Here is a 26,696-nt window from a genome sequence, read left to right on the forward strand (position 1 = left end):
AATGCGATATTGCGATGTGATATCGTGATCGGCAATCACATATCGCTAATCCTCAAGCCCTCAGTAAGTCCTCCTTTGTGTTATAGTGATGCGATATCGCAAGTTGATCTGGGTCGTTGATCTGCATGCTTGATCAACGGTCCTTCTTAAATCGTGCTAATCTCTATCGTGATTTCCACAGGGCTACCTCTGATGTACTCCGCTGGTCTCTCCTAATTGCGATATTCCGATTTGATCCGATTCGTTAATATGTTCGATCTGACGGCTCTGGTGCATCCCAACTATGCTTTCGCTTTTCTTTAGATTTTCGTGTTTTTCCGCCATTCCTTCACTATTTTCCCTTGCGATAGTGTTTCCGATAGTTAATATACATGAAGAATTAGAGGTTTTAGGATCCATTTTGGATCACGCCTTCCCATTGAAATGCTTTTGGACCACCAAAAGTTGGTTTTTAGGCATCGATCAAGTGAGGATACAACTCCCTCACTTGTTTAACTTCTATCCACTATGCTTTGCTTGGATTTGAACCTTTGAGCCCTATTCTCAGGTACTCAGCGTCCCCTCCACGCATAGTTCTCACCTTCTTGTCCAAAATTGTTACTATCTTCCTCTAACTCATTGAGATATTCAGGCAACAGATCCTCAATAGAAATCATCTGAATTTGCTCTTTAGGATCTTCAATCAATGAAGGTTCATACAATCTCAAGTTTTATGCATTAACGACTGAATAGATCTACATATAAGCTGCCAGATAAAGACGAAAAGCATTTTCACCAATTTAATAAAGTATCTTGAAAGGTCCATACCTTATTGGTTTTAGCTTATTACCTTCACCTTGCATTGTGTCTTTGCCGATGTACAGCCAGACTTGATCACCAAATTGGAAACTATGCTCAATACGATGCTTGTCATGTCTTGCCTTGTATTTCGCTTGACTTCTTTCTAGTTGTTCCTGTACTGCCTGGTGAATGTCTAGGATTTGTTCAATGAACTTGGTTGCTTTGTCCACATCACTGTGTCCATCAACTTCTATGTCTTTACCAAAGACAAAATCCATGGGAGACTTTGGTATAAAACCAAAACAAGTCTCAAAAGGAGATCTCTGAGTAGAAGAGTGCTTGGCACAGTTGTAAGCATGATGCACATAACACAAATTCTCATCCCAAAGCTGGGGATGCTTGCTGCAATAGCCTCTGAGAAACTGGATCGTTGTCATGTTGACCACCTCTGTCTGACCATTTGTTTGTGATGAAATGTTGTGCTCTTCTTCAACCTGGTGTCCATCAACTCCCATAGATTTGACCAAAACTTGCCAACAAATTGAGAATCTCGGTCAGATACAATAGAAGTGGGCAAACCAAAATGAACCCATACATTTTGAAAGAACAACTTTGTTGTTTGTTCAGATGTAACCTGCTTCTTACAAGGTATCAAAACACACATTTTACTGAAGCTATCTACAACAACATACAAATAATCATGACCTTTTCTAGATTTTGGCAATCCCCCAGCAAAGTCCATGGAAACACTTTCCCAAGGATGAGAAGGAATTGGAAGTGGAGTGTACAAGCCTAATTTTCTATTACTGGGATTACTTGTAGCACACATAGTACACCCTTTGATATATCTGGAAACTGTCTCATGCATTCTGGGCCAATAATAGAACCTCTGCAATTCTGCAACTGTTTTACTTACACCAAAATGACCTGATATAAGAGAAGTATGTGCTTCTCAAATTATGTTAACTCTTTCAGTTTGTGGAATACATAACTTTCCCAAATGATATAAGAGTTGGTCATTTACATAATAATCCAATTCTTCTACTTGTTTTCCATGACATAAAGTTGCATATACATATTTAAAATCTACATCTTAAGCATATTGTTCAATGTAACTTTCATGCATTACTGAGTTATGCTTAAGTATAGTAGATGCATTTATGATTGGTCTTGATAACATGTTTGCAACCTTATTGTGTATGCCCTTCTTATATCTGATGACAAGATGAAATTGTTGTATAAAACCCATCCACCTCTTGAATTGCTACAATTTAGTTTGTGAGTGCAAATATTGAAGTGGTTGATGATCTATGTGTATGATTGTTTCCTTACCCATTAGGTAATGTTTCCACCTTTTCACACTTTGTACTAATGCATACAATTCTTTATCATATGTGGGATAATTAAATACTGCAGAAGTAAATGTCTCGGAATGATAACATATGGGTTTTCCATGTTGCATCAACAATGCTCCCATGGCATAGTCACTAGCATCTGTCTCAATCTCAAATGGATGTTAAAGATCTGGCAGTGCTAGTACTGGTGTTGTACTGATTTTCTCTTTTAAGGTGTCGAAGGCTTTCTGCTATTTGCCTCCCCACTAAAACACCTATTTCAATCCTGTTAAAGCATGTAATGGAGCTGCAATCAAAGAAAAGTTAGCAATGAACTTTCTTTAGTATTGTGTTGCCCTTAGGAAACTCCTAACCTCTATAGCAGATTTGTGTTTAGGCTAGTTCACAATGACTTCAACCTTAGAGGGATCTATCTTCAATTCACCACCCCTTACAATATGACCCAAATAATTTAAAGATGTTCTCCCAAATTGACATTTTGACAGTTTTACATAGATATTTTCTCTTTTTAAAACATCTAAAGTCTGCTTTACATGTTTTACATGGTCTTCCCATGTCTTACTAAAAAAAAGAATGTCATCTAAATAAACAATTACAAAATCATCAATAAAAGGTCTGACTACATCATTCATAACTCTCATAAATGTAGCAGGAGCATTAGTTAAGCCAAAAGGCATAACCAACCATTCATACAGTCCTTGTTTTGTCTTGAAAGCAATCTTCCATGAATCCTGTTCTACAACTCTGACCCGATGATAACCACTTCATAAGTCGAACTTAGAAAAGTAAATTGCTTCTTTCAATTGATCTAATAGATCATCAATACAAGGAAGAGGAAACGATTCTTGATCGTTATTTTATTTAGTACTCTATAATCAATGCACATTCTCCATGATCCATTTTTCTTTTTCACCAGCACGATTGGATATCTACATGGTGATGTGCTTGGTCGTATAAACCCTTTTTCGAGCAACTCCTGTACCTGCTTCTTTATCTCTGCATTCTCTAAAGCTGACAACCTGTAATTCCAATGTTATGTAATGGAGCATCTTGCTACAAACAAATATCATATACTATTTCTCGCTTGGGTGGCAGACCTTTTGGTTCTTGAAATAGAACATCATACTCTGAAACAACTTTAACTAAATCATCTTTCTATTTAGAATCATAGCCTTGAAATGCATTTGATTTTTTAGGACCCTTTGCCTTTACAACCATTAGTAAAAATTGCTTACTTGAATTCACAATTCTTTTCATCTATCCTGAATTTATGAGAGAATAATTATTTTTGAGTTTATGAGCTCTTACAATATATTCAATTCCATCTTTAGTGAGTTGATACTTATTCTTAGCTCGATAGAAAATAGCTTTCCTATAATACAAGTATGGACTTCCCAAAACAATACCACATATATCCAATGGAACTATATCTATCTCAACCTCATCTACAAATGTTGATCCAATAGCAAACCTATGTTTACATTGTCTCATCACTTGTATCTTTGTTTTATCACACACGCAACCTAATGGATATGGCTTCTCATGAGGTTTTGTTTGTAATCCCAACTTCTTTACAATTGTTTCAGAAATCAAATTTGCTTGTGATCCACTATCAAATAAAGTATCAATCTTATTGTTCTTGGAAATTACTTTAATATGAAAAAGCTCATTTATTTCCCTCTCATTACTTTCATTATCAACAGATTGTGCAGAATTACTTGTGGATGCTTCAGAATCCTTACCTTTAATACCTGTGGTTGTAATTGTTGCTTCATCGCCTAAATATGATCCCAAGTTCTGCTAAACAGCTGCAACATTCTTTCTCTCCTTACCACTGAACCTCTTAGGTCTCTGTTCTGGATGCAAAGACCAGCAGTGTGCCTCGCCATGTCCTTATTTCTTACAATGAGTGCATGAAGGTTTATCCTTCTTTACAATGTTTTCTTTCCTCTCCTTCCATTTCAGTTTCTTCTTTTCCTTGTTCTTTCTTACATAATATTTAGACGTTCCCCCAACCTCTGGGTTTACATTCTTACCTCTAGCTTCTAGATGTGTGGCTTGAACTGATACATCATCTAAGCTAGTGGGATTAAACATGAGAATAGTATGTTTTAAATAGCTGTGAAGACCACCTATATACTTCAATAAAGTCTTAGGTGAGTCTAATGATATTCCTAGAGTTAAATCTCTCTTTCTAAATTCCTGAGTATAACTTTGTACACTCTAACCCTTCAACTGGCGAAGAGTTTGCCAACTCATAATTGCCTACTACATGTAAGATAAAGGATAGAATTTCTTTTTGATAGCAAAAACAAATTCATTCTAGGTAGAAATGATTTTACCAAGTTTTTGCAGATCAGCTTGTGTCTTGCCTTCCCACCATACTAGTGCAGTTCCTCCAAGTCGAAGGCTAGCCAGCTGAATCTTCCTCCTTTCTGAATCAATGTTCTGCACCCTACAATATACATCAATCTGTCTTATCCAATTATTTAGCTTCTCTGCATTTAGTTCTCCATCATAAATTCGCAAATAAAACTTCACATCTAATTTAATAAAAGAAGTTTTCTTCTTTTTCTTATCAGGACTAGTTTTATGTGAAGAAAATGATGAGGATGATGAAAGTGATGATGGAGGAGGTTGTGGAGGAGGCATTTCTCCTTTTCCTTTGCCTTCTGGAGAGGCAACTAGAAAAGGTTTATCTGCTCCTTTATCTGGTTTAGGTGTTGAGGGCCTTTCACCTCAACCCTTCTTAAATTCCAGATACATCTCTTCCACCATGGCTTGGAGTGCCTTAAAACCTTCCATAAATTGAGATTATGATCCCAATGGAGTTTCTTCTGCCATTCTCCTCTGAGAATAGACTCTTCCAATCTCTGGATTAGCCTCAACAAGTTCTCCTTCTCCTAATCTGAGCTTTAATCTAGTTAGCATTCAAAATCCATCACAAGCTTGTCTAACCTTAACAAAACCAAATACTCTGATACCACTTGGTCTGAAATGAGATCTTAAATCAATATTGTTAGAAAATTATATATTAGAGAATAATGGATTACATATAATATTGCAGAAATATAAACACAAAAAACGCATAAAACCATAGAGACACAGATATACGTGGTTCACCCAGTTTGGGCTATGTCCACCCCGAACAGCCAGTCCTTCCTTTCTATTATCCAGAAAAACGAAGAGACACAACCTACAACAGATCCGTTGTAATATCCTTTGTTTTCTCTCACAATCTCACCTCTCTGTTTCTCGCTCGGAGAGTACACATCTATTACACAGCCTCAATACAATGCCCTCATACAAAGAGAGGGGTTTCCTTCTAGGGAAAAAAACCCTAAACTAAACATAAGTTCTACAGTCAGATCATCCGCCTAATGAATGGCCTAGATTGACTAGAAATTACTATACTTTTACAAGGCAATTTGACATCTGTTTTTAGCTTCGGGGGCGCTGCCCCCGAAATCCCCTCCATGGGACCGCTGGCCCTCAGACCCCCTAGCCATGGGGGATAAGCCCCCCCGAACCCCTGTGGGGGGGACAAGTCCCCCCTGCACCGCCCCTGCATGGAGGGGTGTACAATCTTTCTGGGGTATAGATCCGGCTGAAACAAAGACCTCTAAATAATCATGCTTCACACCCAACAATCTCCCACTTGGAGAATGATTGTAGCAAATCCATCGTTGCTTCATTTGTTGGACAATAACTCCTCTTTGGACCTTGCTATTTCTCATCTGCATCGTCATCCTTGAAAACCAATTGAAACTGAGCATATTCTCAGTTTCTCCCTAGTTACAACTTTTGTTAGCATATCTGCATGATTCTGGCTAGTGTGTATCTTTTCCAACTTCAACTCTCCATCTTCCAACATTGATCATATGAAATGCTACTTGAGTTGTATGTGTTTAGTCCTAGAATGAAATGTTGAGTTCTTTGCAAGATTAATGGCACTTTGGCTATCACTGTATAATGTGCCCATGTCATGCTTCTTACCCAATTCACTCATAAACCTTTGTAACCAAATCATTTCTTTACTAGCCTCTGTAGCAGCAACATACTCTGCTTCTGCTGTTGAAAGTGCAACAACACTTTGGATTTTTGAAACCCAGCTGACAGTTGTTCCACCTATAGTAAATACATATCCTGTAATGCTCCTCCTATTATCTTTGTCACCTACCATATTTGCATCAACATGTCCCTATAGAGAAATGTTTGAACCACCAAAGCATAATGCTTGATTTGCGGTACCTCTCAAATATCTGAGAATCCATTTCACTGCCATCCAATGTTCTTTTCCTGGATTGTCCATGTACCTGCTTACAACTCCCACTGCATGTGCAATATCAGGCCTTGTGTAGACCATTGCATACATTAAGCTTCCAACTGCTGATGCATATGGAACTTTAGACATATAATCCATGTCTTCATGGGTCTTTGGGCACATTTCCTTACTAAGTTTGAAATGGCTAGCAAAAGGTGTACTAACTGTTTTGCATTGTGCATATTAAATTTTTTCAACACCTTTTGTATGTACTCATTCTAAGACAATGTTAATTTGCGATTTTCCTATCTCTAGTTATTTTCATACCAATGATTTGTTTTGCAGCTCCCAAATCCTTCATTGCAAATGAATTTGCCAATTTTCTTTTGAGCACATTTATTTCCTGCATGTTAGACCCTGTGACAAGCATGTCATCTACATACAATAACAATATAATATAGCCGCCATCATTTTGCTTTTTCAGATAAACACAATGATCAGAGTGACATCTAGTATATCCTTGTTCAGACATAAACTTGTCAAATTTTAGATACCACTACCTTGGAGCCTGTTTTAAGCCATACAAGCTCTTTTTCAACCTGCACACTAGTTTCTCCTTCTGTTTCACCTCATATCCTTGTGGCTACTGCATATATATCTCTTCCTCCAAATCCCCATGGAGAAAGTTTGTCTTTACATCTAACTACTCAAGATGTAAATCTTCAACTGCTACTAGACTTAAAATAGTTCTGATTGAAGTTATTTTAACAATAGGAGAAAATATTTAATCAAAATCAATACGTTTCTTTTGTGCAAACCCCTTCACCACAAGTTTAGCTTTGTACCTCTATTTTCCTCCATCTTCTTCCTTCAACCTGTAAACCCATTTATTCTGCAATGTAGTTTTACCTGTAGGCAACCTGACTAAGTCCCAAGTTTGGTTATGCATTAAGGAGTCCATCTCTTCTTCCATGGCTAGCTCCCACTTCTTGCTGCTTTCAACCTACATTACTTCTTCATAACATTCGGGTTCACCAGAATCAGTTAACAATAAATAATACAATGAAGGAGAGTATCGTTCAGGGGGTATACTTATCCTGGTAGATCTTCTAACAACACTTTCAGGTGTTTGGGGTGCCTATTGTTGTTCTAGTGGTGGTTGTTGTTGTGGTTGTTGATTATTATTATTTTTAGGCACCGTCACTTTTTTCAGTGATCACATCAAGAATTGTGTATTCCTTGTTTTATTTTTCCTGTTTCTTTTCCTGCAACTGATTCTTATACAAGACCTTTTCATTGAATATTACATCTCTTCTCCTAATGATTTTGTGATTTTCATAATCATATAAGCAATAACCGAAATCATTAACACCATATCCAATAAAGGTACATTTCTTTGATTTTGCCTCAAACTTTGTTCTATTTTCTTTATTAATATGGACAAAGGCCTCAACCAAAAGGATTTAATAAAGAATAGTTTACCTTTTTACCTATCCATGCTTCCTCTAGAACACCACCATCCAAGGAAGTTGAAGGCCCTCTGTTTATTAGATAAACAACAGTATCTACAACATCTGCCCAAAATTGTAAATGCAATCCTGCATGTAATCTCATGCACCTTGCATGCTCCAGGATTGTTCTGTTCATCCTTTCTGACACACCATTTTCTTGTGGTGTTCTTGGAATTTTCTTCTCTCTGTGAATTCCATGCTCTGAATAGTACCTATCAAACTCTTTGCTGCAATATTCACCTCCATTGTTTGATCTGAGACAATTCAATTTCTTTCCTGTCTCAATCTCAACCAAAGCTTTCCATTTCTTGAAAGTATCAAATACATTAGATTTATTTTGAATACAATAAATCCAAGTTTTTCTAGTTGCATCATCAATAAAAGTAACATAATAACAAGAGCCACCGAGAGATGATACCTGAGCATGTCCCCATACATCTCTATGCACAAGCTCTAATTTTTCTCTCTTCTTTTCTTTCCCAACTCTGAGAAATCTAACTATATTCTATTTTCCATAAATACAATTCTCACAGAAGTCCAAATCAACATTCTTCAAAGCTGACAACAAATTACTTGAGTGAAGGATCTTCATCCCCTTCTCACTCATGTGTGCGAGCCTATGATGCCATAATGCTGCATCTGCTCCTTTGGAAGTTAAAGCATTAACAGAGTTAGAAATACCATTGCATAAATACAATGTACCAACCATTTCGCCTTTTTCTATTACTAGTGCTCCTTTGGTGACCTTCCAAGCTTTATCTGTGAAAATTGTCACACAACCTTCACTACGTAACAACCCTTTTGAAATCAAATTTTTCTTCAAATCTGGAACATGCCTTACCTCATTTAGTAGCCATTGGTTTCCATCCTACTGTTTTACAAGAACCTTACTCATTCCAACAATTTTACAGGGTTTATCATCACCCAAACAGACTCGTCCAAAATCTCCTTTAACATAGTCATGAAAGTATTTCTTATTAGGTGTGGTATGGAATGAAGCCCCTGAATCTACCACCCAGGAATTAGTAATATTTTCAAAAGAAAGAATCAAAGCATCTTGTAACACCTCACCTATCACATTTGCTTCATGATTGTTTTCTTGTTATGCATCTCCTTCTTTTCCCTTCCGAAATCTACAGTCTTTCTTTAGGTGTCCTTTCTTTCTGCATTTCTAGCAGACTATCCCCAATCTGGACTTAGATCTGGCTTTCCTTGATTTACTGCAATATCCTAAGCTCTATCCTCTTTCCACTTTTATTCCCCTAGACTCTGCACTCAAAGCATTACCCAATGTCTCACCGGAGCTTTTCCATCGCATTTCCTCACTAAGGATAGCAGTGACAACATCATCAAACTTTAAAGTACTAGATCCAGAAACGGAGTTACTAATGGCCATTACTAAATCATTCCAACTTTCTCGCAATGAGCACAAGAATAACAGAGCTATAACTCCATCATCAAAGTTTACCCCTATAGAACTTAACTGACTTGGAACAGTGTTAAAATCATTTAAATGGTCTGCAACAGATCCACCTTCTGACATCTTCATATTAAATAACCGTTTCATAAGAAATACCTTGTTTGAGGCCAAGGGTTTTTCATATAGTTTCGCCAACACCTTAATCAAACCCTCTGTCATTGTTTCCTTAGAAATGTTGAAGGCAACCGATGCTACGAGGCAAAATCGTACTGTTTCGAGTGCCTTTCTATCGAGAAGGTTCCATTCTTCATCTGTCATACCCGTCTGCATCTTTGTTTTTCCACCCAATGGTAGGTACAGATCTTTGTGATAAAGCTAATCGTCCATCAACATCTTCCACAGTGAGAAGTTTTGGCCATTAAATTTCTCGACCCTAAACTTACCATCTTCCACCATTGCTCCCACTCGAACCAAGAACCCTTCTTTCCTGCGAGTTTATCAGCCAAATAAACCTTCAGCTTTAATACCGGTTGTTAGAAAAGTACATATTACAAAGCAATGGAGCACATAGAATTTGGAGAAATATAAACACAAAAAAAGCATAAAGCCAGAGAGACACAGATATACGTGGTTCACCCAGTTTGAGCTACATCCACCCCGAACAGCCAGTCCTTCCTTTCCCTTATCCAGCAAAATGAAGAGACACAACCTATAGCAGATCCATTGTAATATCCTTTGTTTTCTCTCACAATCTCACCTCTCTGTTTCTCGCTCGGAGAGTACACATCTATTACACAGCCTCAATACAATGCCCTCATACAAAGAGAGGGGTTTCCTTCTAGGGAAAAAAACCTTAAACTAAACATAAGTTCTACCGTCAAATCATCCACCTAATGAATGACCCGGATTGACTAGAAATTACTATACTTTTACAAGGCAATGATACTCGTTGCTAGAAAATTATATATTATAGAGCAATGGAACACATAGAATATTGCAGAAATATAAATACAAAAAATGCATAAAACCAGAGAGACACAAATATACGTGGTTCACCCAGTTTGGGCTACGTCCACCCCGAACAGCCAGTCCTTCCTTTCTATTATCCAACAAAATGAAGAGACACAACCTACAGTAGATCCGTTGTAAAATCCTTTGTTTTCTCTCACAATCTCACCTCTTTGTTTCTCACTCGGAGAGTACACATCTATTACACAGCCTCAATACAATACCCTCATACAAAGAGAGGGGTTTCCTTCTAGGGCAAAAATCCCTAAACTAAACATAAGTTCTACTGTCAGATCATCTGCCTAATGAATGGCGCAGATTGACTAGAAATTACTATACTTTTACAAGGAAATTTTACATTTGTTTTTAGCAGCGCCCTCGAAACCCTCGTCGGGGGACTGTTGGCCACCGGACCCCCCAACCAGGGGGGATCGGCCCCCCCAAACCCTCGCGGGGGGACAAGTCCCCCCCGCACCCTAACCCCACCCCCATGTGGAGGGGTGTATAATCTTCCTGGGGTATACATCCAGCTGAAACAAAGACCTCTAAATAATCATGCTCCACACCCAACAAATATTAAGGTATTACAGACTCATGTGCATGAATTCCTATATTACTTAGTGCAACGGATCAAAAAGATTGCAAATAACATAGACAAGGAGCAGTTAGAAAACATAACAGCCACACACATTAACACAACAAATAATCAAGGAATTCACCAGACTTCCTGGCTACATCTCCAGGTCCAGCTTTCAGTGTTGACCTCTATATTATGTCTTCAAGATTAGATTATTACAAGTGTGAGCTCAAATCGAGTCTCAACACAATAGTGACAAAACAACAAGGATTTACTTGAAATCCTCAAGTCTGCAAGAGTGCACAAACTCTCCCTCTTGCTCTCTGTCTTCTGCTTTCTCTCTGTTTCAGCAACTGCCTTCTTCTATCTATGCCATTGAATGGCTTTTAAGCCTATCAGTGTTGTCAGTTTGCATTCCTTTCTCGGGCTTTCTAGCTCTTGGCCCCTATCCATTCATCTCCCTTTCGAGCTTTAAACAATCATTGTAAAACGCTGAAGGTATGGTGGTCACCTATTTGTAACGGAAAGGACCACTGGCGCGGGTGAAATCTCAGAAACACTCTTCTCTGTTTACAGAGAAAAATACACATAATACATTGAAAAATCCGAAAAAAACACTTTCTATTGGACTTCAAATAATATTCAATCACGTCCATAATCCCTATCAGGTCCGTGTTATATCATTGTCGCAAGCCCCTTTCTATTTCACACCGTTAATCTACTTGACCTCCGATCCAATGGCTAACATCCGTTTCGGGTGGCTTATGTGCATGGAGATTACCTGCCCGAAAAGGCGGTTTTTTCTCTCCTGTGGGATGCTACATGTCGGCTGGTGTATGGGATCGGGCGGAGCCCATCCAATACCACTTACAACCTTAGGCCTGCCCAAAATCCCGCTTACTATGGAACTCAAATAACATAAATCGTACCTATAAACCTTTCGAGTCAGGCTTTATCGCTTCGGGTCATTTCCTTTTGTATTTTGGTTTTATAACGGAAATGCGCAAATACACAGAAAAAACCCGACAAATCCTTTTATATCAGAACTCAAATTAAATCAAGCCGCGTCTATAATTCCTTTCGGGTCTGCCTTTATTGCTATCGCAAGTCGCATGTTGCATAGGCCCCGCTCCTTTGTATTGCTCCAATGCGATATTGTGATACGATATTGCGATCGATGATCGCATATCGCTAATCCTCAAGCCCTCGGTAAGTCCTCCTTTGTGTTATAGCGATGCGATATCGCGAGTTGATCTGTGCTCTCAATCAACGGTCCTCATTAAATCGCGTTGATCACTATCACGATTTCCATAGGGTTGCCTCCGTTGTACTCTGTTGGTCTCTCCCGATTGCGATATTCTGATTTGATCAGTGTCGTTGATGAGTCCGATCCAATGGCTCTAGTGCATCCCGGTTGCGCTTTCACTTTCCTTTGGATTTTCGGGTTTTTCTGCCATTCCTTCACTATCTTCCCTTGCGATAATGTTTCCGATAGTTAATATACATGAAGACTTAGATGTTTTAAGATCCATTTTGGATCATCGATAGTCAATATAGAGTCTCCAACTACAACCCTTCTTTTGTACCAACACGATCGGGCTCCTATAGGGCGATGAACTCAACTAGATGTGACCATTCTGCAGAAACTTCTGAATTTGCCTCTTGATTTCATTGTTCTCTAGAACCGAGGGCTGATAGACTAGACCATTGGGCAACGACGCACCTAGGGTTAGATCGATGGAGTGCTTGACCTGACAATGAAGAGGCATCCCTCCGGAGGAGGTGAACATGCCCTCGTACTCCTCCACAACCTTGTCCATCTGTTGTATCCATGCGGAGTGGTGTTGTCTAGAGGTCATGGCCACAATTTTCTTTCTTCCCTGAGGGCGTATCATTAAGAAAACAAATTTCCCAGTTTTGGAAATGAGCTTATGAATTGTTTTAAATTATATTTCACTTTAACACTAATATTATTTAATTTTATTAAAAAAAACAAAATTTTGTAATTTTATTTATTTTTCAATTATAAAATTATTATAAAATAATTTTTATATAAAAATATTATAAAATATTTATTTTAACTTTAATTAAAAATGAATTACTGTTTTTACACATTTTTAAATTCTTTGGAAAGCTCCTTTTCTATTTCTCATTGTAATTTGATAAATATTTTTCACTAATTTGATATGTGGAATGGTAATTTGAAATTCTAATTGCAGTTTGAAATTCTTTTGACTAACTTAGTATGTGGAATGGCAGGTTGGATGGAGTTTGAGATTCTTTTGACTAACTTAGTAGAAGGGTAGGTTGGATGGAGTTTGAGATTCTTTTGACTAACTTGTGGAATGGTGGGTTGGATGGAGTTTGAGATTCGTTTCGACTAACTTGATATGTGGATCGGTAGTTTGGGATGTAATTTTAGATTCTCAACGTGATCTCCATCGCAATCAAACTCCAAATATGTAGTGGGAGTCTTTTCACAAATATTAGATGCCAATGATTTGAGTTTGAAATTCATGAAATCTCAATCAGGTTCATTTAGATACCATATTAAAAAAAATGGTTTTGATAATGATATATTTAATAACAAATGTATATATGAATTTTGAACATAGTTTCCCACTTTGGTCGGCAGATGGTCAAGGATATGTATGTGAATGTTATGTGAATTTTTGTATCTATGGTTTCTGAACACATTTCTCCTATTTTGGTATTCCTCAATAGATCGACTATGAAGGACCCGATATGTGATCGATGGAACAATCCGATCCATACTTCCATGTAATCATCAGAACAGTTTATATGATCTCAATATAACAAATACAGATTTTTCTTCTGGAAAAAAATATTTAATAACAAATGTGAATTAATTTACATTTCTGGTATAAATTATTATGACATATTATATATAAAATGTAAGTACATTGCTCTTAATCCTGGTATGAATTATAATCATGATAACATCAATTTATGATTGAGTAGAATATTGTTCCATCTTCTAGATGAATAAATAAAAATTATCGAAGGGACATCATGGTCTCGTCATTGATTCATTGACTATCATATCTCTCGCCATATATTTTTGGGTCTCTCAGATCGCTGCAAAAACCTCCAAAACAAAAAAGATTCATTCACTGCCATATTTGCGACCATATTTTCTTGGACCTCTCAGCGCACTGCACCCTCCCAGACAAATCAAACCGACAACGACTTTGCGAGCAGTTTTCAGAAATTTGTGCAATCGTTCAATGGCAACTGCATTATTGTAAGTTCAATATGGAAGCCACTTGCGAGGAATATGTATATAAAAACGAAACGGTACATACAAATCTTCCACGACACTTTCATCTAGTCACTGTAACAGCGATGACTTTCTGTCTGTTTCATATATTATTCACGTCCGTGTCCTCTGGGCCCTCCGTGACCACTCTCCTCCACGCAGGTAAATTTGTCCTTTTATCTATGTCATTTATTCGAGATGCTGAACGAAAATTTGAGTGCTGCAACTGGATGTAAGGCAATCATTCAATGGGAGTTCCTATATAAATCTAGCAGTGAAATTCTCCATAATCAAATCTCTATATAGCTTACATTAGCTGGTTGCTGTAATCTACAGAGAGCGCGCAGTTTAGTTCTGAAAATGGAGAACGGATTCAAAGTCGTTGATCCTTCTCTGTATGAAAAAGTTGTAGAGAAGCCGAAGCTATATCGAGTTTATGCTTGCCTTCATTTGGTACTTATGCTGTCCTTCTTGGGCTATCGTCTATTGAATCCCCTTGATGAATCTTATGTGGTTTGGATTCTAGCCTTTGCCTGCGAGCTCTGGTTTGCTTTCCAATGGATTCTTGAGTGCAACCTGAGATGGCTACTCGTTCACTATAGAACGTATCCAGAGAGACTTGATTGCAGGTGAATACTATTACTCGTAAATCTGGACAAACTCATATATATGTCTGTATATGTGGTGTTTTTATAGGATTTCAGATTTTAAAAATATTTAGGAAATATTACTATAGCAATAAGCATTAGCAACAAGGTAATTGGGTTATTGTTAGTAATATTTTTGAATATTTCCAAAATCTAGCATTTATTTTTAAGAATAACAACAAAATCAATTGTTTAACTTAACTGCGGTTATCAATTGATACCAAATGAATTGTTAAATATTGCCAAAATCTATAATCCATATAAATTCATAGACATATATATTTGTTAGGCTGGTAACACATATTTATAGTTTTTTTAACCTTTCCTTTCATATATATATTACAGATATAGTGGAGAATTTACTTCAAAGCTCCCTCCTGTGGACATAATTATCACTACATCAGATCCTTTCAAAGAGCCCGCAATAATGACCGCCAACACCGTTCTTTCAGTGCTTGCAATCGATTATCCAGTCCAGAAATTCGCATGCTATGTCTCAGACGACGGTGCCTCTCCTATCACTTTCTACTCTCTCGTAGAAACTATAAGATTTGCCAAAAAATGGGTGCCGTTTTGCAGGAAGTTCGATATAGAGACAAGGGCGCCATTTGTGTATTTTTCCAAAGAAAGTCCCCAGCATAGCAAGAGCTTTGATTCGAACTTCCTCCGAGAAAGGCAGGAGATGGAGGTATGACGTGTTCATGAATGATTGGAGTTACGTGACTTGTCTATGAAATTGTGATGTGTTTTGACATTTCTGAATGTTTTTAAAGGATGAATATGAGGATTTGAAGAGCAGGATTACAAAAGTATTGGAGACGCAGGAAGTCCCATTAGAGTCGATATGTCTCGATGGTGTTGATGGTTTCGCTCATGGAAGTTCAGATGTTCGCAATCACTCAAGTGTAGTTAAGGTGATGAAAATTGCAGCAAAGGAAAAACAGTTGAGAATTATAGATGTGTAATATTAATTTTAATGACTGTTATCGTAAATTTTGAGAATATTTCTGAATCCGAGAGAAAAACAAAATCAAGTTAACTGTGCCCTTGGTTTGGTCAAATTTCTAAATATTTCCAAAATCTAACATCGATTTAAAGTCATACATCAATCCTCATTTTTCATGGAATCCATACAGGTCATATATGAAAACAAAGGAGATAAGGACGATATTCTGCCTCATTTAGTGTATGTTGCAAGAGAAAAGCGCCCAAAGGTCAATCACCATTATAAAGCTGGAGCAATGAATGTTATGGTATTTCTATTTCTAATCGACGATCGCGCATTCTCGTTTTTTTTTTTTTAATTCTCAAGTTAAAATTTCCTAAATAAAATAGATTACAGTATGTATATAAATATTTGTATTTTATTTTTCATAATAAATTTTTTTAATTAAAAAATAATTTAAAATAATAATAATAATATATATTAAATTTTAATTTTTTTTATAAAATAAAATAAAAAATAAATATAAAAAGATTTATTATTAATTATTATTAAATATAATAATAATATTACTATCTTTATTATTAATGCCTATATTATATTTATATTAATTTTTAAATCTCATAGTAACTATAAATTTATGTAAAATAGCTATTTTTCTTTAAATTATAAACTATATTTATATTTAATAATAACGCAACTCAGTAATCATCTTTTCTATCTTTTATGATTTATTTTTTGTTTAATTTATAAATAAATCAAATTCTTATTAAATATCTATATTATATTCATATTTTTTAGTAAAGAAATACAATATTAAAAAAATACAATTAGATTATTTTTCTTCTTAAGTCTGATAGACAGGGTTACAACATTGGTAAAAATTTAATAATCACATATAATAAGAGTGACTTTTCCTTACTCAAGAGAGATTTATTTCAAAATATATTTACTTAATAAAATTATTATGACAATAATAATTATTATAATTAATTTAGATGTCAGAAAAAAATCAATGATATTAAAGTATCTAAAATTTATATCAAATTTTAATAATGAATTAATGTGTTGAAAGGTGCTTAGAACATAATATAGAAGAAATGTTATCATGTCCATAAATGAGTGTAAATATTTAAGTGTATAAATGTTGTAACAAAATATAATAAAGATTAAATTAAAAACATGATAATATATTATAATTTTGTTTTATTAATAAAATTACAAATATGATAGTACATTTGTCAACGTGTTTCAAACCAACAAGTGTGGTTCATCGTCACTTGTTGGTTCGAAATGCGTCGACAAATGTACTATCATGTGCTTTTCGCCGAAATATTTTTTCTCATAACTTGCTATGGATCACAGAAGCCTCAATTCAAAAATTACAAACAATTATTTCCGGAAAAAGAATTCTAATATGGATATCACATTAAAATATATTTTAATAATAATAATTTATATTTGTAACTCAGAACATATAAGTATAAGTAATAAATATATAAAAAATTAATAAATAAATATATGGTTTAGAGAGAGTTTAGAGAATTGGTCTAGTGACCTCTCCATAACAAAACTACTTTAATAAATATATAAAAAATATATATATATATATATTATGGTTTAGAGAGTGTTTAGAGAATTGAATTAGTGACTTATCAATAGCAAAAGTCCTTTGACTACGGGGTATACATAAATCTTGTCAAAGAAAAATGTCCACAGTAAGCATGTAACTATATGTATTATTAAGGTATTTGTGAGGGTAGGGATGGAGGGGAATATAAATGTTTTCTCTCATATTTCCTTCCACCCCCACCCAAATGTTTTCTCTCATATTTCCCCCAACCCCACCCTCACATCTCAAATATTTCTATATATAGAGATGTGAAATATATACAAATATAAATAATATTATTAAGAACAAGCATACATCCATCTTGATTTTGAATTTGTCAAGTGAAAAAAAGAATCAAATCTCTCAAGCTGCAATTTGTTCCTCAAGTTTTACAGTAAAGAAAATATTTATATCTTGAAACATTTGATACCTCATTAATCTATATTTTTTATATTTAAGAATAAAACTTCTAATTTTTTTGTTTTTATATAAAAATTATGTAGATAAATAAAAATTTAATAAACAAAGTTATCCTCATATATAATTATATATAATAAAATTTCAACCTTAATTTTTTCATTTTATTATTTTATAAACCATGACCTATTGCAAGGAGTGCCTTAACAGTGCACCCATTCACCATCAATCCAAAGCCCCATGGGCTATAAATTTTATTTTTAAAATAAAATAAAAAACTAAATTAAAAAATAAGATTAAAAAAATAAAAAAATAAAAAATAAAATAAAACAAAATAAATTAAGTAAGATAAACAGGGAATTGAAACCTGAGTTGATAGGTTTTACCACCTTCGGAAAAAAATAAACAGGGAATTGAAACACTGCTTTAGACAAATAAGATTAAAGAAAATTCATTTCAATCATAAAAATTACAATTTAACTTGAATGAAACTTGTACTTATACTCTGTTTCCACTGTGATCCACTGGTACTTCCACCATATTACCCAAGGCTTGGTCTCTGAATCTAACCAAAAAACACCCATCATATCAATCAAAAACCATGAGAATCTAGGACAGCACGAAAAAAACATATCAAAAAGTTTTAAATTAGTAGGTATAAAACATATCAAACCAGCGTTATACTAAAACAGTCCAGAAACCATTTCTCAACCACTAAGCTTACATACCATAGGACAGTAAATTAACTTCTATTGGCCACTGCCGTTGGTTTTGATTATGAAGAGCAATGATCAAATCTATAATGATGACAACATAACTATATATTTCAGGCCAGAGTGTCCGGAGTGATGACCAACGCACCTTTTATCTGCAATCTGGACTCCGATATGTTTGTGAACACCTCCAAAGCCATAAAACACGCCATGTGCTTTTTCCTCGACTGTAAGTCCGAAAGAGAATGTGGCTTTGTACAATTTCCACAAGTATTCCATGGAGGCATTAAGGATGATCCCTTCGGCAACCAGTTGAGAATATATCTAAGCGTACGTATCAATTCAGTCATTTTTTTACGCCCTGAATGTTTACGGGTTTGTTTTCATTTTATTTTTTCATTATATGTCTTCTACTTTTAGTTAGAATCGGCATTTTAATTATTGCTTTGTGATCCATATAATGGATGGTAGATTTTGGAAATATTTTGAAATTTGATAGTGAAAAAAGGGTTAACTTTTAAATTTTTAACTAATTTCAAAATATTTCCAAAACCATCCACTTAAATTTAAAAAAAACCAAATTAAAATAAATACTACAAAGAAAATGCATAATAAAAAAAAAATATACTCATATAGATGGAAACTAAATGTGACTGATGTGTATACAGACAATGACTAGAGGAATGAATGGTATCCAAGGCCCTCCCTATTGTGGAACAGGCTGCTTCCATAGAAGAAAAGCGTTGTATGGAGTACCACCAGCTACAAATCAGCATTCCAACAATGATGTCAGAGAAATTGGTGATAACGCAAAAGGTAAGTCTTTTTAGAATGGTTGCCTTAATCGCATCAGCCACTGTTCTGTGTAGGTATTAACTGCAGTGTTCTGTGTAGGAAGAATTAGATTAAATTTTGTTATATTTTAGAATTTGATGAAGAGGACTTATTTCCCTCAAATTCAGAAATATTTTCATATCATATAATATAGTCTCAAAATTCCAAATTCTGTTATGAATTTTCTTATGCTCCAATTAATTTTTGAAATTATTTTGAATTTAACACTAAACACTATAAAGGAAATTCTGAGGTTAAATATTTTTGGAAAGAAAAAAATAAAACTACCTTCTTAATCATATTTTTGACTCGGCTTCTTACTGCACCTTATGATTTAATGGAAAAATACCTTATCCAGAGGTTCTTACATTTTTTGACTCATCTTCTTGCCGCACCTTATGATTTAATGGAAAAAAGCCTTATGCAGAGGTTCTTACATGCAAATACACCAGTTTATTACGAAATTAAAACAAAAAAAATTGTACATTATGGGGATTGATTAAGATACAATGTCTTTTCTCAATTGGTTGGTTGTTTTGCAGTGTTTCACGATTTAAAAGCATCCTCCTGGTCTTTGGAGGCTTTCAGAAGTATATTTGGAACATCCTCGGCCCTTTCAGCATCAGCTCGGACTATCATGAGAGACGCCCAATACGGTGTCCGTTCTTCTCCTTCACTGGTTATAGATGAGGCCTTGAACGTTTCTGCCTGCAGCTACGAAACCAACGCTGCGTGGGGTAAAGAGGTAGGCCGTTTGATTTTGAATGTTATAGACTCCTACTCAATTTTATTATAGGAAGTTTGATTTTGAATGGTATAGACTCCCAGAAGAATTGAATCCCCACCTCATGATAGAGGGCCAATAACTTAGCAGAGCAGAGGGCTTCATCCAAGACTATTTTTCAAACTATTTGAATTAAATAACCTGTAATATCCAAATACAAAAGTCTAAATAAAAATGGATAATTTTTTCCTAGTTGAATTTAATCAAACTGCAAATATCAAAAATATTTTTGAATTTTCATAAACAAAAAAAAATAATTATTTCACTTAATACCAACCTGGATTAATCGCCCATTACAACAACCACGTTCAATGTTGTCCATGAACCACCTCGAGTATATCTGGTACCTGTGTTTAACTTGACAAGCAGCGATGTTAATCATTGATAAAATAAGCCAACCTAAATTGACCTGTGCTCTCCATTGTGCCGGGTATTTTAGGTTTTTTTAATAATAAAAAATTATTGAGTTAAATAATATTGGATTGTAGATTTTAAAAATATTTCAATCTAAATTGACCTGTGTTCTCCATTGTGAAGGATATTTTAAGTTTTTTTTTAATAATAAAAAATTATTGAGTTAAATAATATTGGATTATAAATTTTAAGAATATTTTTAAATTTTGATAGTGAAAAAAAATTAATAACTTAATTTTAATTAAATAACAATATTTTCCTAAAATATTTCTTAAATTTGCAATTCAACCAATTTATTAGCATGTAAATAAGAATACATAACCAATTTATGTGGTATAAAAAAGGTAAGAAGGAACACAAGTAAATTTTACTTTTCCTCTTTTGAACAAGGCGCTTAAGCAATGCAGGCACTATCAACTATTAGTAAAGGCAGACGAATGAAAGTTTTTTAGGCTTGACAAAGTGACAGGAATGAAACGGTTTTATGCCACAGAATAAAGAATATCAGTTATTTTCGTTAAAATTAATAGTAGAGTTGTTGAACAATCAATTTTGTGTAGCAAAAGATGTCAATCTCAATGAAATAATTTGAGATATTTTGATGTAAAGTTTTACTGTTTGCAAAAAATTTTATAATTTACTTAATACAAGATGGAAAGATAGAAAATGTCCTAAACTATATGTACTATCTTTTTATTAATATAAAGAGTAGCATTTTTTTCCACTAAAAACAGAAAGATAAGAATTCATCATTCCGTTAAGATTGTAGAATGCAAATATCTTCTCTCATGTTTTCTCAGCCATGTTTCAGTTTCCATGGTTTTAACAAACAATCCACAAAAGATAGGCAAGATAACTCACATATCACACGAGAAGAATGACTTGATTATCTGTTGCAGATAGGATGGATGTATGGATCAACAGTTGAGGATGTTATGACTGGCTTGAAAATCCATTACATGGGTTGGCATTCTCTATTCTGCTTACCTGAGCAGCCAGCCTTTCTGGGAAATGCACCAACAAATGGTCCAGACAGTCTTGTGCAGCAGAAGAGATGGGCCACTGGGCTACTGGAAATATTCGTTACCAACTTATGCCCATTGCTTAACATTCACAAAAACATTATGCTACGACAGAGGATGATGTATATCTATTGCCATCTATGGGGAATCTGGTCAGTGGCAACGTTTTGCTACGCCCTCTTGCCAGCTTTCTGTCTGTTAAGTGGAAAATCGTTCTTGCCCGGGGTAAGGCCAATGAAATCAATTCACTGAACACCAATATAATACACGAGTTCATATTGAGAGATATTTTCTCAATATTAAGAAGAAATTGGTGGAGGATGTTTAATCTTGTTTTTTTTGGTGGACACTCCACTATTGTCTAATTTTCAAAATAAGACAATGAGTAAAGTATTCACCCGAAACATTAAACAGCCACAGTTATTTCAAAAAAATTCTCTCAATATGGAAATATACTCTCACAAAAATTCATGTTTTGTCAAATTTCATGAACCTTACGTGCATCACTTCTTAATATTGCAGCCTTCGGAGCCTGCCTTTGCAGCCGCAGTTGCACTGTTCGTTTCAACCTATGGCTTTAAGCTGTGGGAATATCTTCGAATTGATAGTTCCATCAGAGAATGGTGGAATAACCAAAGGATGTGGTTTATCCAATGCTTATCTGCGTGGATATTTGGCATGTTCGATGTTCTAATGAAGTTAATAGGAGTCTCTGAAACAGTTTTCGTGGTGACTCCAAAGGGATCCGAGGACGAGGGTGAGTGCAATGATGGTGACTTCACATTTGATTCATCTTCATTGTTCATTCCACCGACAACAGTGTTGCTTATAAACTTGGTAGCCATTTTTTTGGGGACTGTACTTTCCATGACAGGTAAATATGATATATTGAGAGGAAATCTATTTACAGAATACTTCTGCAGCATGTGGGTGGTGATAAGTCTGTTGCCATTTGTAAAAGGACTGGTGAGAAACGGGAAGCGCGGCATCCCTTGGTCTGTAGTCATAAAATCAGCTCTACTAGCTCTCGTTTTGTGTTGCATTTGGGGACAGAATTAGCTTTGCTTTTGTGCTGTACTGGGAGAGGGACAACAGCATTGAGGATGTATTCTTAATATTTCCAATATAGCTCATTTGGGTGGGAAACAGATAATAGCATTGGGGATATATTCTTAATATTTTATATAGAGTTCATTGGGGACCAAATTTGAAGGGAAGGGTTGTATTTTATTGCCAAGGATTACATTTATTTTAGATTTTTAATATTAATAAGTTCAAATAAATTATTTCTTTCGTATGGAAACGAGAAATGATTTTGAATTTCATATATACGTCAAATATCACAATTTCCACTATTTTAACTTGTGTCAATAAAAAGCCTCAAACAACAAAGCTTATCTATAGACAAAAACTCTAAATATCCTTGAATGGGCATACTTAAATGACACTGGTTCACCAATAATATAATTTATATCATAATATAATCTATATAGGAATCATATAGAAGAAATTTAATAAGCCTATTTATTTAGGCTACATATAAATTATATGTAAGGAATTCAATTGAACCATTACTTCTTCTAATTTATATAGGAATTATAGAGAGGAATTCAATAGGAATCTTTACTCTTTCATTTCATGGACTTTATTTCTTAAATACAATGAAATTCTTCCTATCTCTTATAGAGTGATCAAAGTTCAATTCTTTAAGTAATAGCAATGAGTTTTTTTTAAGTAATCAAAATAGAGTATTCTTTATGGATATTACACAATCTCCATTAACAAAAAAAACAAAAAACAACTACTACTATGTAAAACCTCCATAAACACATTTGTTTTTATAAAAGAAATATAACTTACAAGAATATTTTGTCATCTGAATTATAGGCCTGATTATTTAGCACGCACACACATTATGATGCATAATAACATTTGCAAAAGAAACAAAAAACAATATTATTCTTAATACCAGCGTTCAATTTTTATAATCCTAAATCATGTTGTTATGAAAGTAGCTCACAAAATAGAAGAATAGATAGATCGACGACTTCAAAATAAGCCTTTTCGAGGGGACAAACTCCTTTATATTACACAAATGAACAATTCTTGGATGATACAAATGACAAGACTTCTCTTATATATATAGGGGTCTAAGGGTCACAATATAATCAAAGCTGACATAACAATAATAATGTAAGGGCACAACAATAACAATAGTGGGCTTCTATGGGACACAATAATAACATTATGGGGACAACATGGGCACAACAGTACAATAAGGGGATTCCACTAATAACAATAAGGGGCAACACTAGTAGTATAGGGATCTAGCATGCCCCTCTCCTTCAAAAACTGTCATTCTCAACGCTTGAGTAGTTTTGGATCCTTATGTATAAAATTATCATCCTCCCATGTGAAATCTTTAGCGGGTAAGTTCTTCCACTTGATGAGATACTCTAAAATTGATCGATTTTGTAGCTTTAGGGTTCTTGTTTCCGTGACTGCTTCAGGTTCCACTATTATTTTTCCTTCCTCATCAAGTTCCGACAATATTGTTTGAACTGAGAGCTTGTCACCTATAACCTTTGTTAAGCATGAAACATGGAAAACTGGGTGCACTCGAGAAAATGCAGGAAGCTCCAATTTGTATGCCATAGTACCAATCTTTTGCAACACCTTGTAAGGACCATAGTACTTTGGTGATAATTTATTATCATTCTTATCTTGCTTAAGAGACATTTGTTTGTATGGCTATAGCCATAAAAAAACCTAGTGGCCTTCATCAAAACTTATTTCGTTGTGATGTTGATCTTCTTGTTGTTTCATTTGATTATGTGTCAAAGTGAGGTTATCCTTTAAGAGTTAGAGAACTTGTTGTTGATGCTTGATGTGATCTTCTTTTGTTGCCTGAACCTTACAATTTTCTCTTAAAGATGATGTGATGGATGGTGGATGATATCCATAAAGTGCCAATGCATTACAAGATATGATAGGATTCATTTCTTCTTTCTCTGGGGTTGGTTCCTAGTATATATCCTCTTCGTTTGATGTTCCTTGTTTCTTTTCTTCTGCCTCTTCACAATCGATGTAAAATAATTTCTTCTCAGCACACTTATGACCTTTAGTGTATTTTCGATCACAACTGTAACAGAGCCCTTTTGCAATTTTTTCTTTCAATTGTTGTTGTGTCAGCCTTGTAGGTTCTAGAAGTCTAGGAGAAACAACACTTCCATCTTTATAGTTATGAGTGGTATGCTTCCTTCTTGTCATAGTTTTTCTTTCAGTTTTTCTTGCCAACCTATATTCCTTCTCCAATGAATCAAGTTCCCAAAATCCAACCTAATGTTAGATGTTATCCTTTAAATTTCTTATGAAAACTTCAATCCTATGCTTCTGTGGAATATCATGTACCCTTATATTCAATTTTTGGAAGTCCTCAATGTGATCTACCATTGAACCCTTTTGTTTGAGATTTATCAACTCACTAAAGAAGGTGTTGCTATTTGTATCCTCATAATGTGCTATCATTTCCTCCATAAAAATGGACCAAGTGACCATTTTTTACAAGAGAAAAGCAATCGATACCATGAAAACTGATTGGGTTCTAAATATAAAGTTGCAATATGTACCTTTTGTGTGTTTTGCACATTATCGAGATCAAAATATTTCTCCATTTGTAGTATCCATGTTACGAGATCTATGCCATCAAACTTCCTCTTATCCATCTTTGGAATATGTTAGGTCTTCAATCCAACATTATATTCTATGAAATCATGATTAACATTTCTTTTGTTCTCATCATGAGTTTCCCCTACTACCTTTTCGCCATTAGGGGGCATTTTCTGGTAGCAACTTTGTCCCATCTTCCTTCAAACCTTCCATGTTTTTCTTCAAATCTTCCATGCCTTTCTTCAAAACTGCTTCCATACCATAGATATTAACTTCCATGGCATATATAAAACTATTTATCTTACCTTCAATCACATTCTTCAAATCATCCATCCAAATTTTCTTACTAGGTGCTTCTATTTCCCTTATTCAAGTCATTGTTTTTCTTGCTTCTAGGAGCTCTATATTTAAACGACTGTAACTCTATCATTTCAAATCTCCAAGTTCTAAAATTGTGGCTTATGGTAGCCCTCTGAGTCCTCTTTCTAACCCCACAAGTATGATCGATATTGTATTCTCCAAGACAGTGTTATGCCCAATCTCCCGCGATTACCTAGTTATAGACTCGTTCGGTAGAGCGAACTTATATGACGTGCCATGTGTCACTATTTTGACCTTTAGTCCTGAAAACGATACACAAAAAACTATAGTATGTCGTCTTTCTGTCTCGCTTTACGAAATTTGAATCCAATGTTTCGAGAGAAAGTTATGATGAATTTACAAAGGTGACCTGTTTCAGATGGAATTCAGGAGCATGCAAAACCCCTAAATTCGTTGGATCATATCTCCAAAAATATAGTGAACCAAGTTCTCACATTTTTACATGAGCTACAACACAACTTCGACTCAAATCAATTTTAATTTTTGCTTTTGAAGCTTTGTAGAAAAAATGTTATAGATAAAATTCCACAATGACTTGTTTGAGATAAAATTTTAGAGCCTGCACATGCCATAACTTTTTCAAATCATATATCCAAAAATATGGGGATAAATGATATGAAATTTGGATGCAAGGTTCTGAAATCATTCGGCTCAAATGGGTTTTAATTTCATCTTCTGAAACTTCATAGAAAATAATTTATAGCGAAAATTCCAAAATCACATGTTTGAAGCAACGAAACCATAGAATCCAAAGCTCTGATACCAAAGGTTATGAATCTAGCTCAAAGAATAGAAGAATAGATAGATCAATGACTTCAAAATAAACTTCTTCGAGGGGGAAACCTCCTTTACATTACACAAATGAAAAATTCTTGGATGATACAAATGACAAGACTTCCTTCTATATATAGGAGTATAAGGGGTCACAATATAATTAGAGCCAATTGGTGTTGTCTAGAGGTCATGGACAACATCTTCTTCCTTCCCTAAGGGTGTATCATTAGGAGAACAAATTTCCCAGTTTTGGAAATGAGGTTATGGCTTGTTTTGCAGTGACCAAAGAGA

General features: G+C 34.9%; 1 protein-coding gene across 1 annotated transcript; it reads left to right on the forward strand.

Annotated features, from left to right (window-relative positions):
• Positions 1-14,402: 14,402 nt before the first annotated feature.
• Positions 14,403-22,757, forward strand: LOC149211585 (cellulose synthase-like protein H1). The gene is made up of 9 exons (XM_089390463.1): positions 14,403-14,824; positions 15,188-15,530; positions 15,616-15,756; positions 15,979-16,095; positions 18,645-18,857; positions 19,196-19,343; positions 19,904-20,106; positions 21,459-21,806; positions 22,104-22,757. Exons 1-9 carry the CDS (start codon positions 14,556-14,558, stop codon positions 22,638-22,640), a joined length of 2,319 nt encoding a protein of 772 aa, XP_089246589.1. The 5' UTR covers positions 14,403-14,555; the 3' UTR covers positions 22,641-22,757.
• Positions 22,758-26,696: the final 3,939 nt, after the last annotated feature.

Source organism: Pinus tabuliformis, chromosome 1_1, assembly GCF_031772625.1.
Source record: "Pinus tabuliformis cultivar Carrire ecotype Pingquan chromosome 1_1, CPIR1, whole genome shotgun sequence".
NCBI lineage: Eukaryota > Viridiplantae > Streptophyta > Pinopsida > Pinales > Pinaceae > Pinus > Pinus tabuliformis.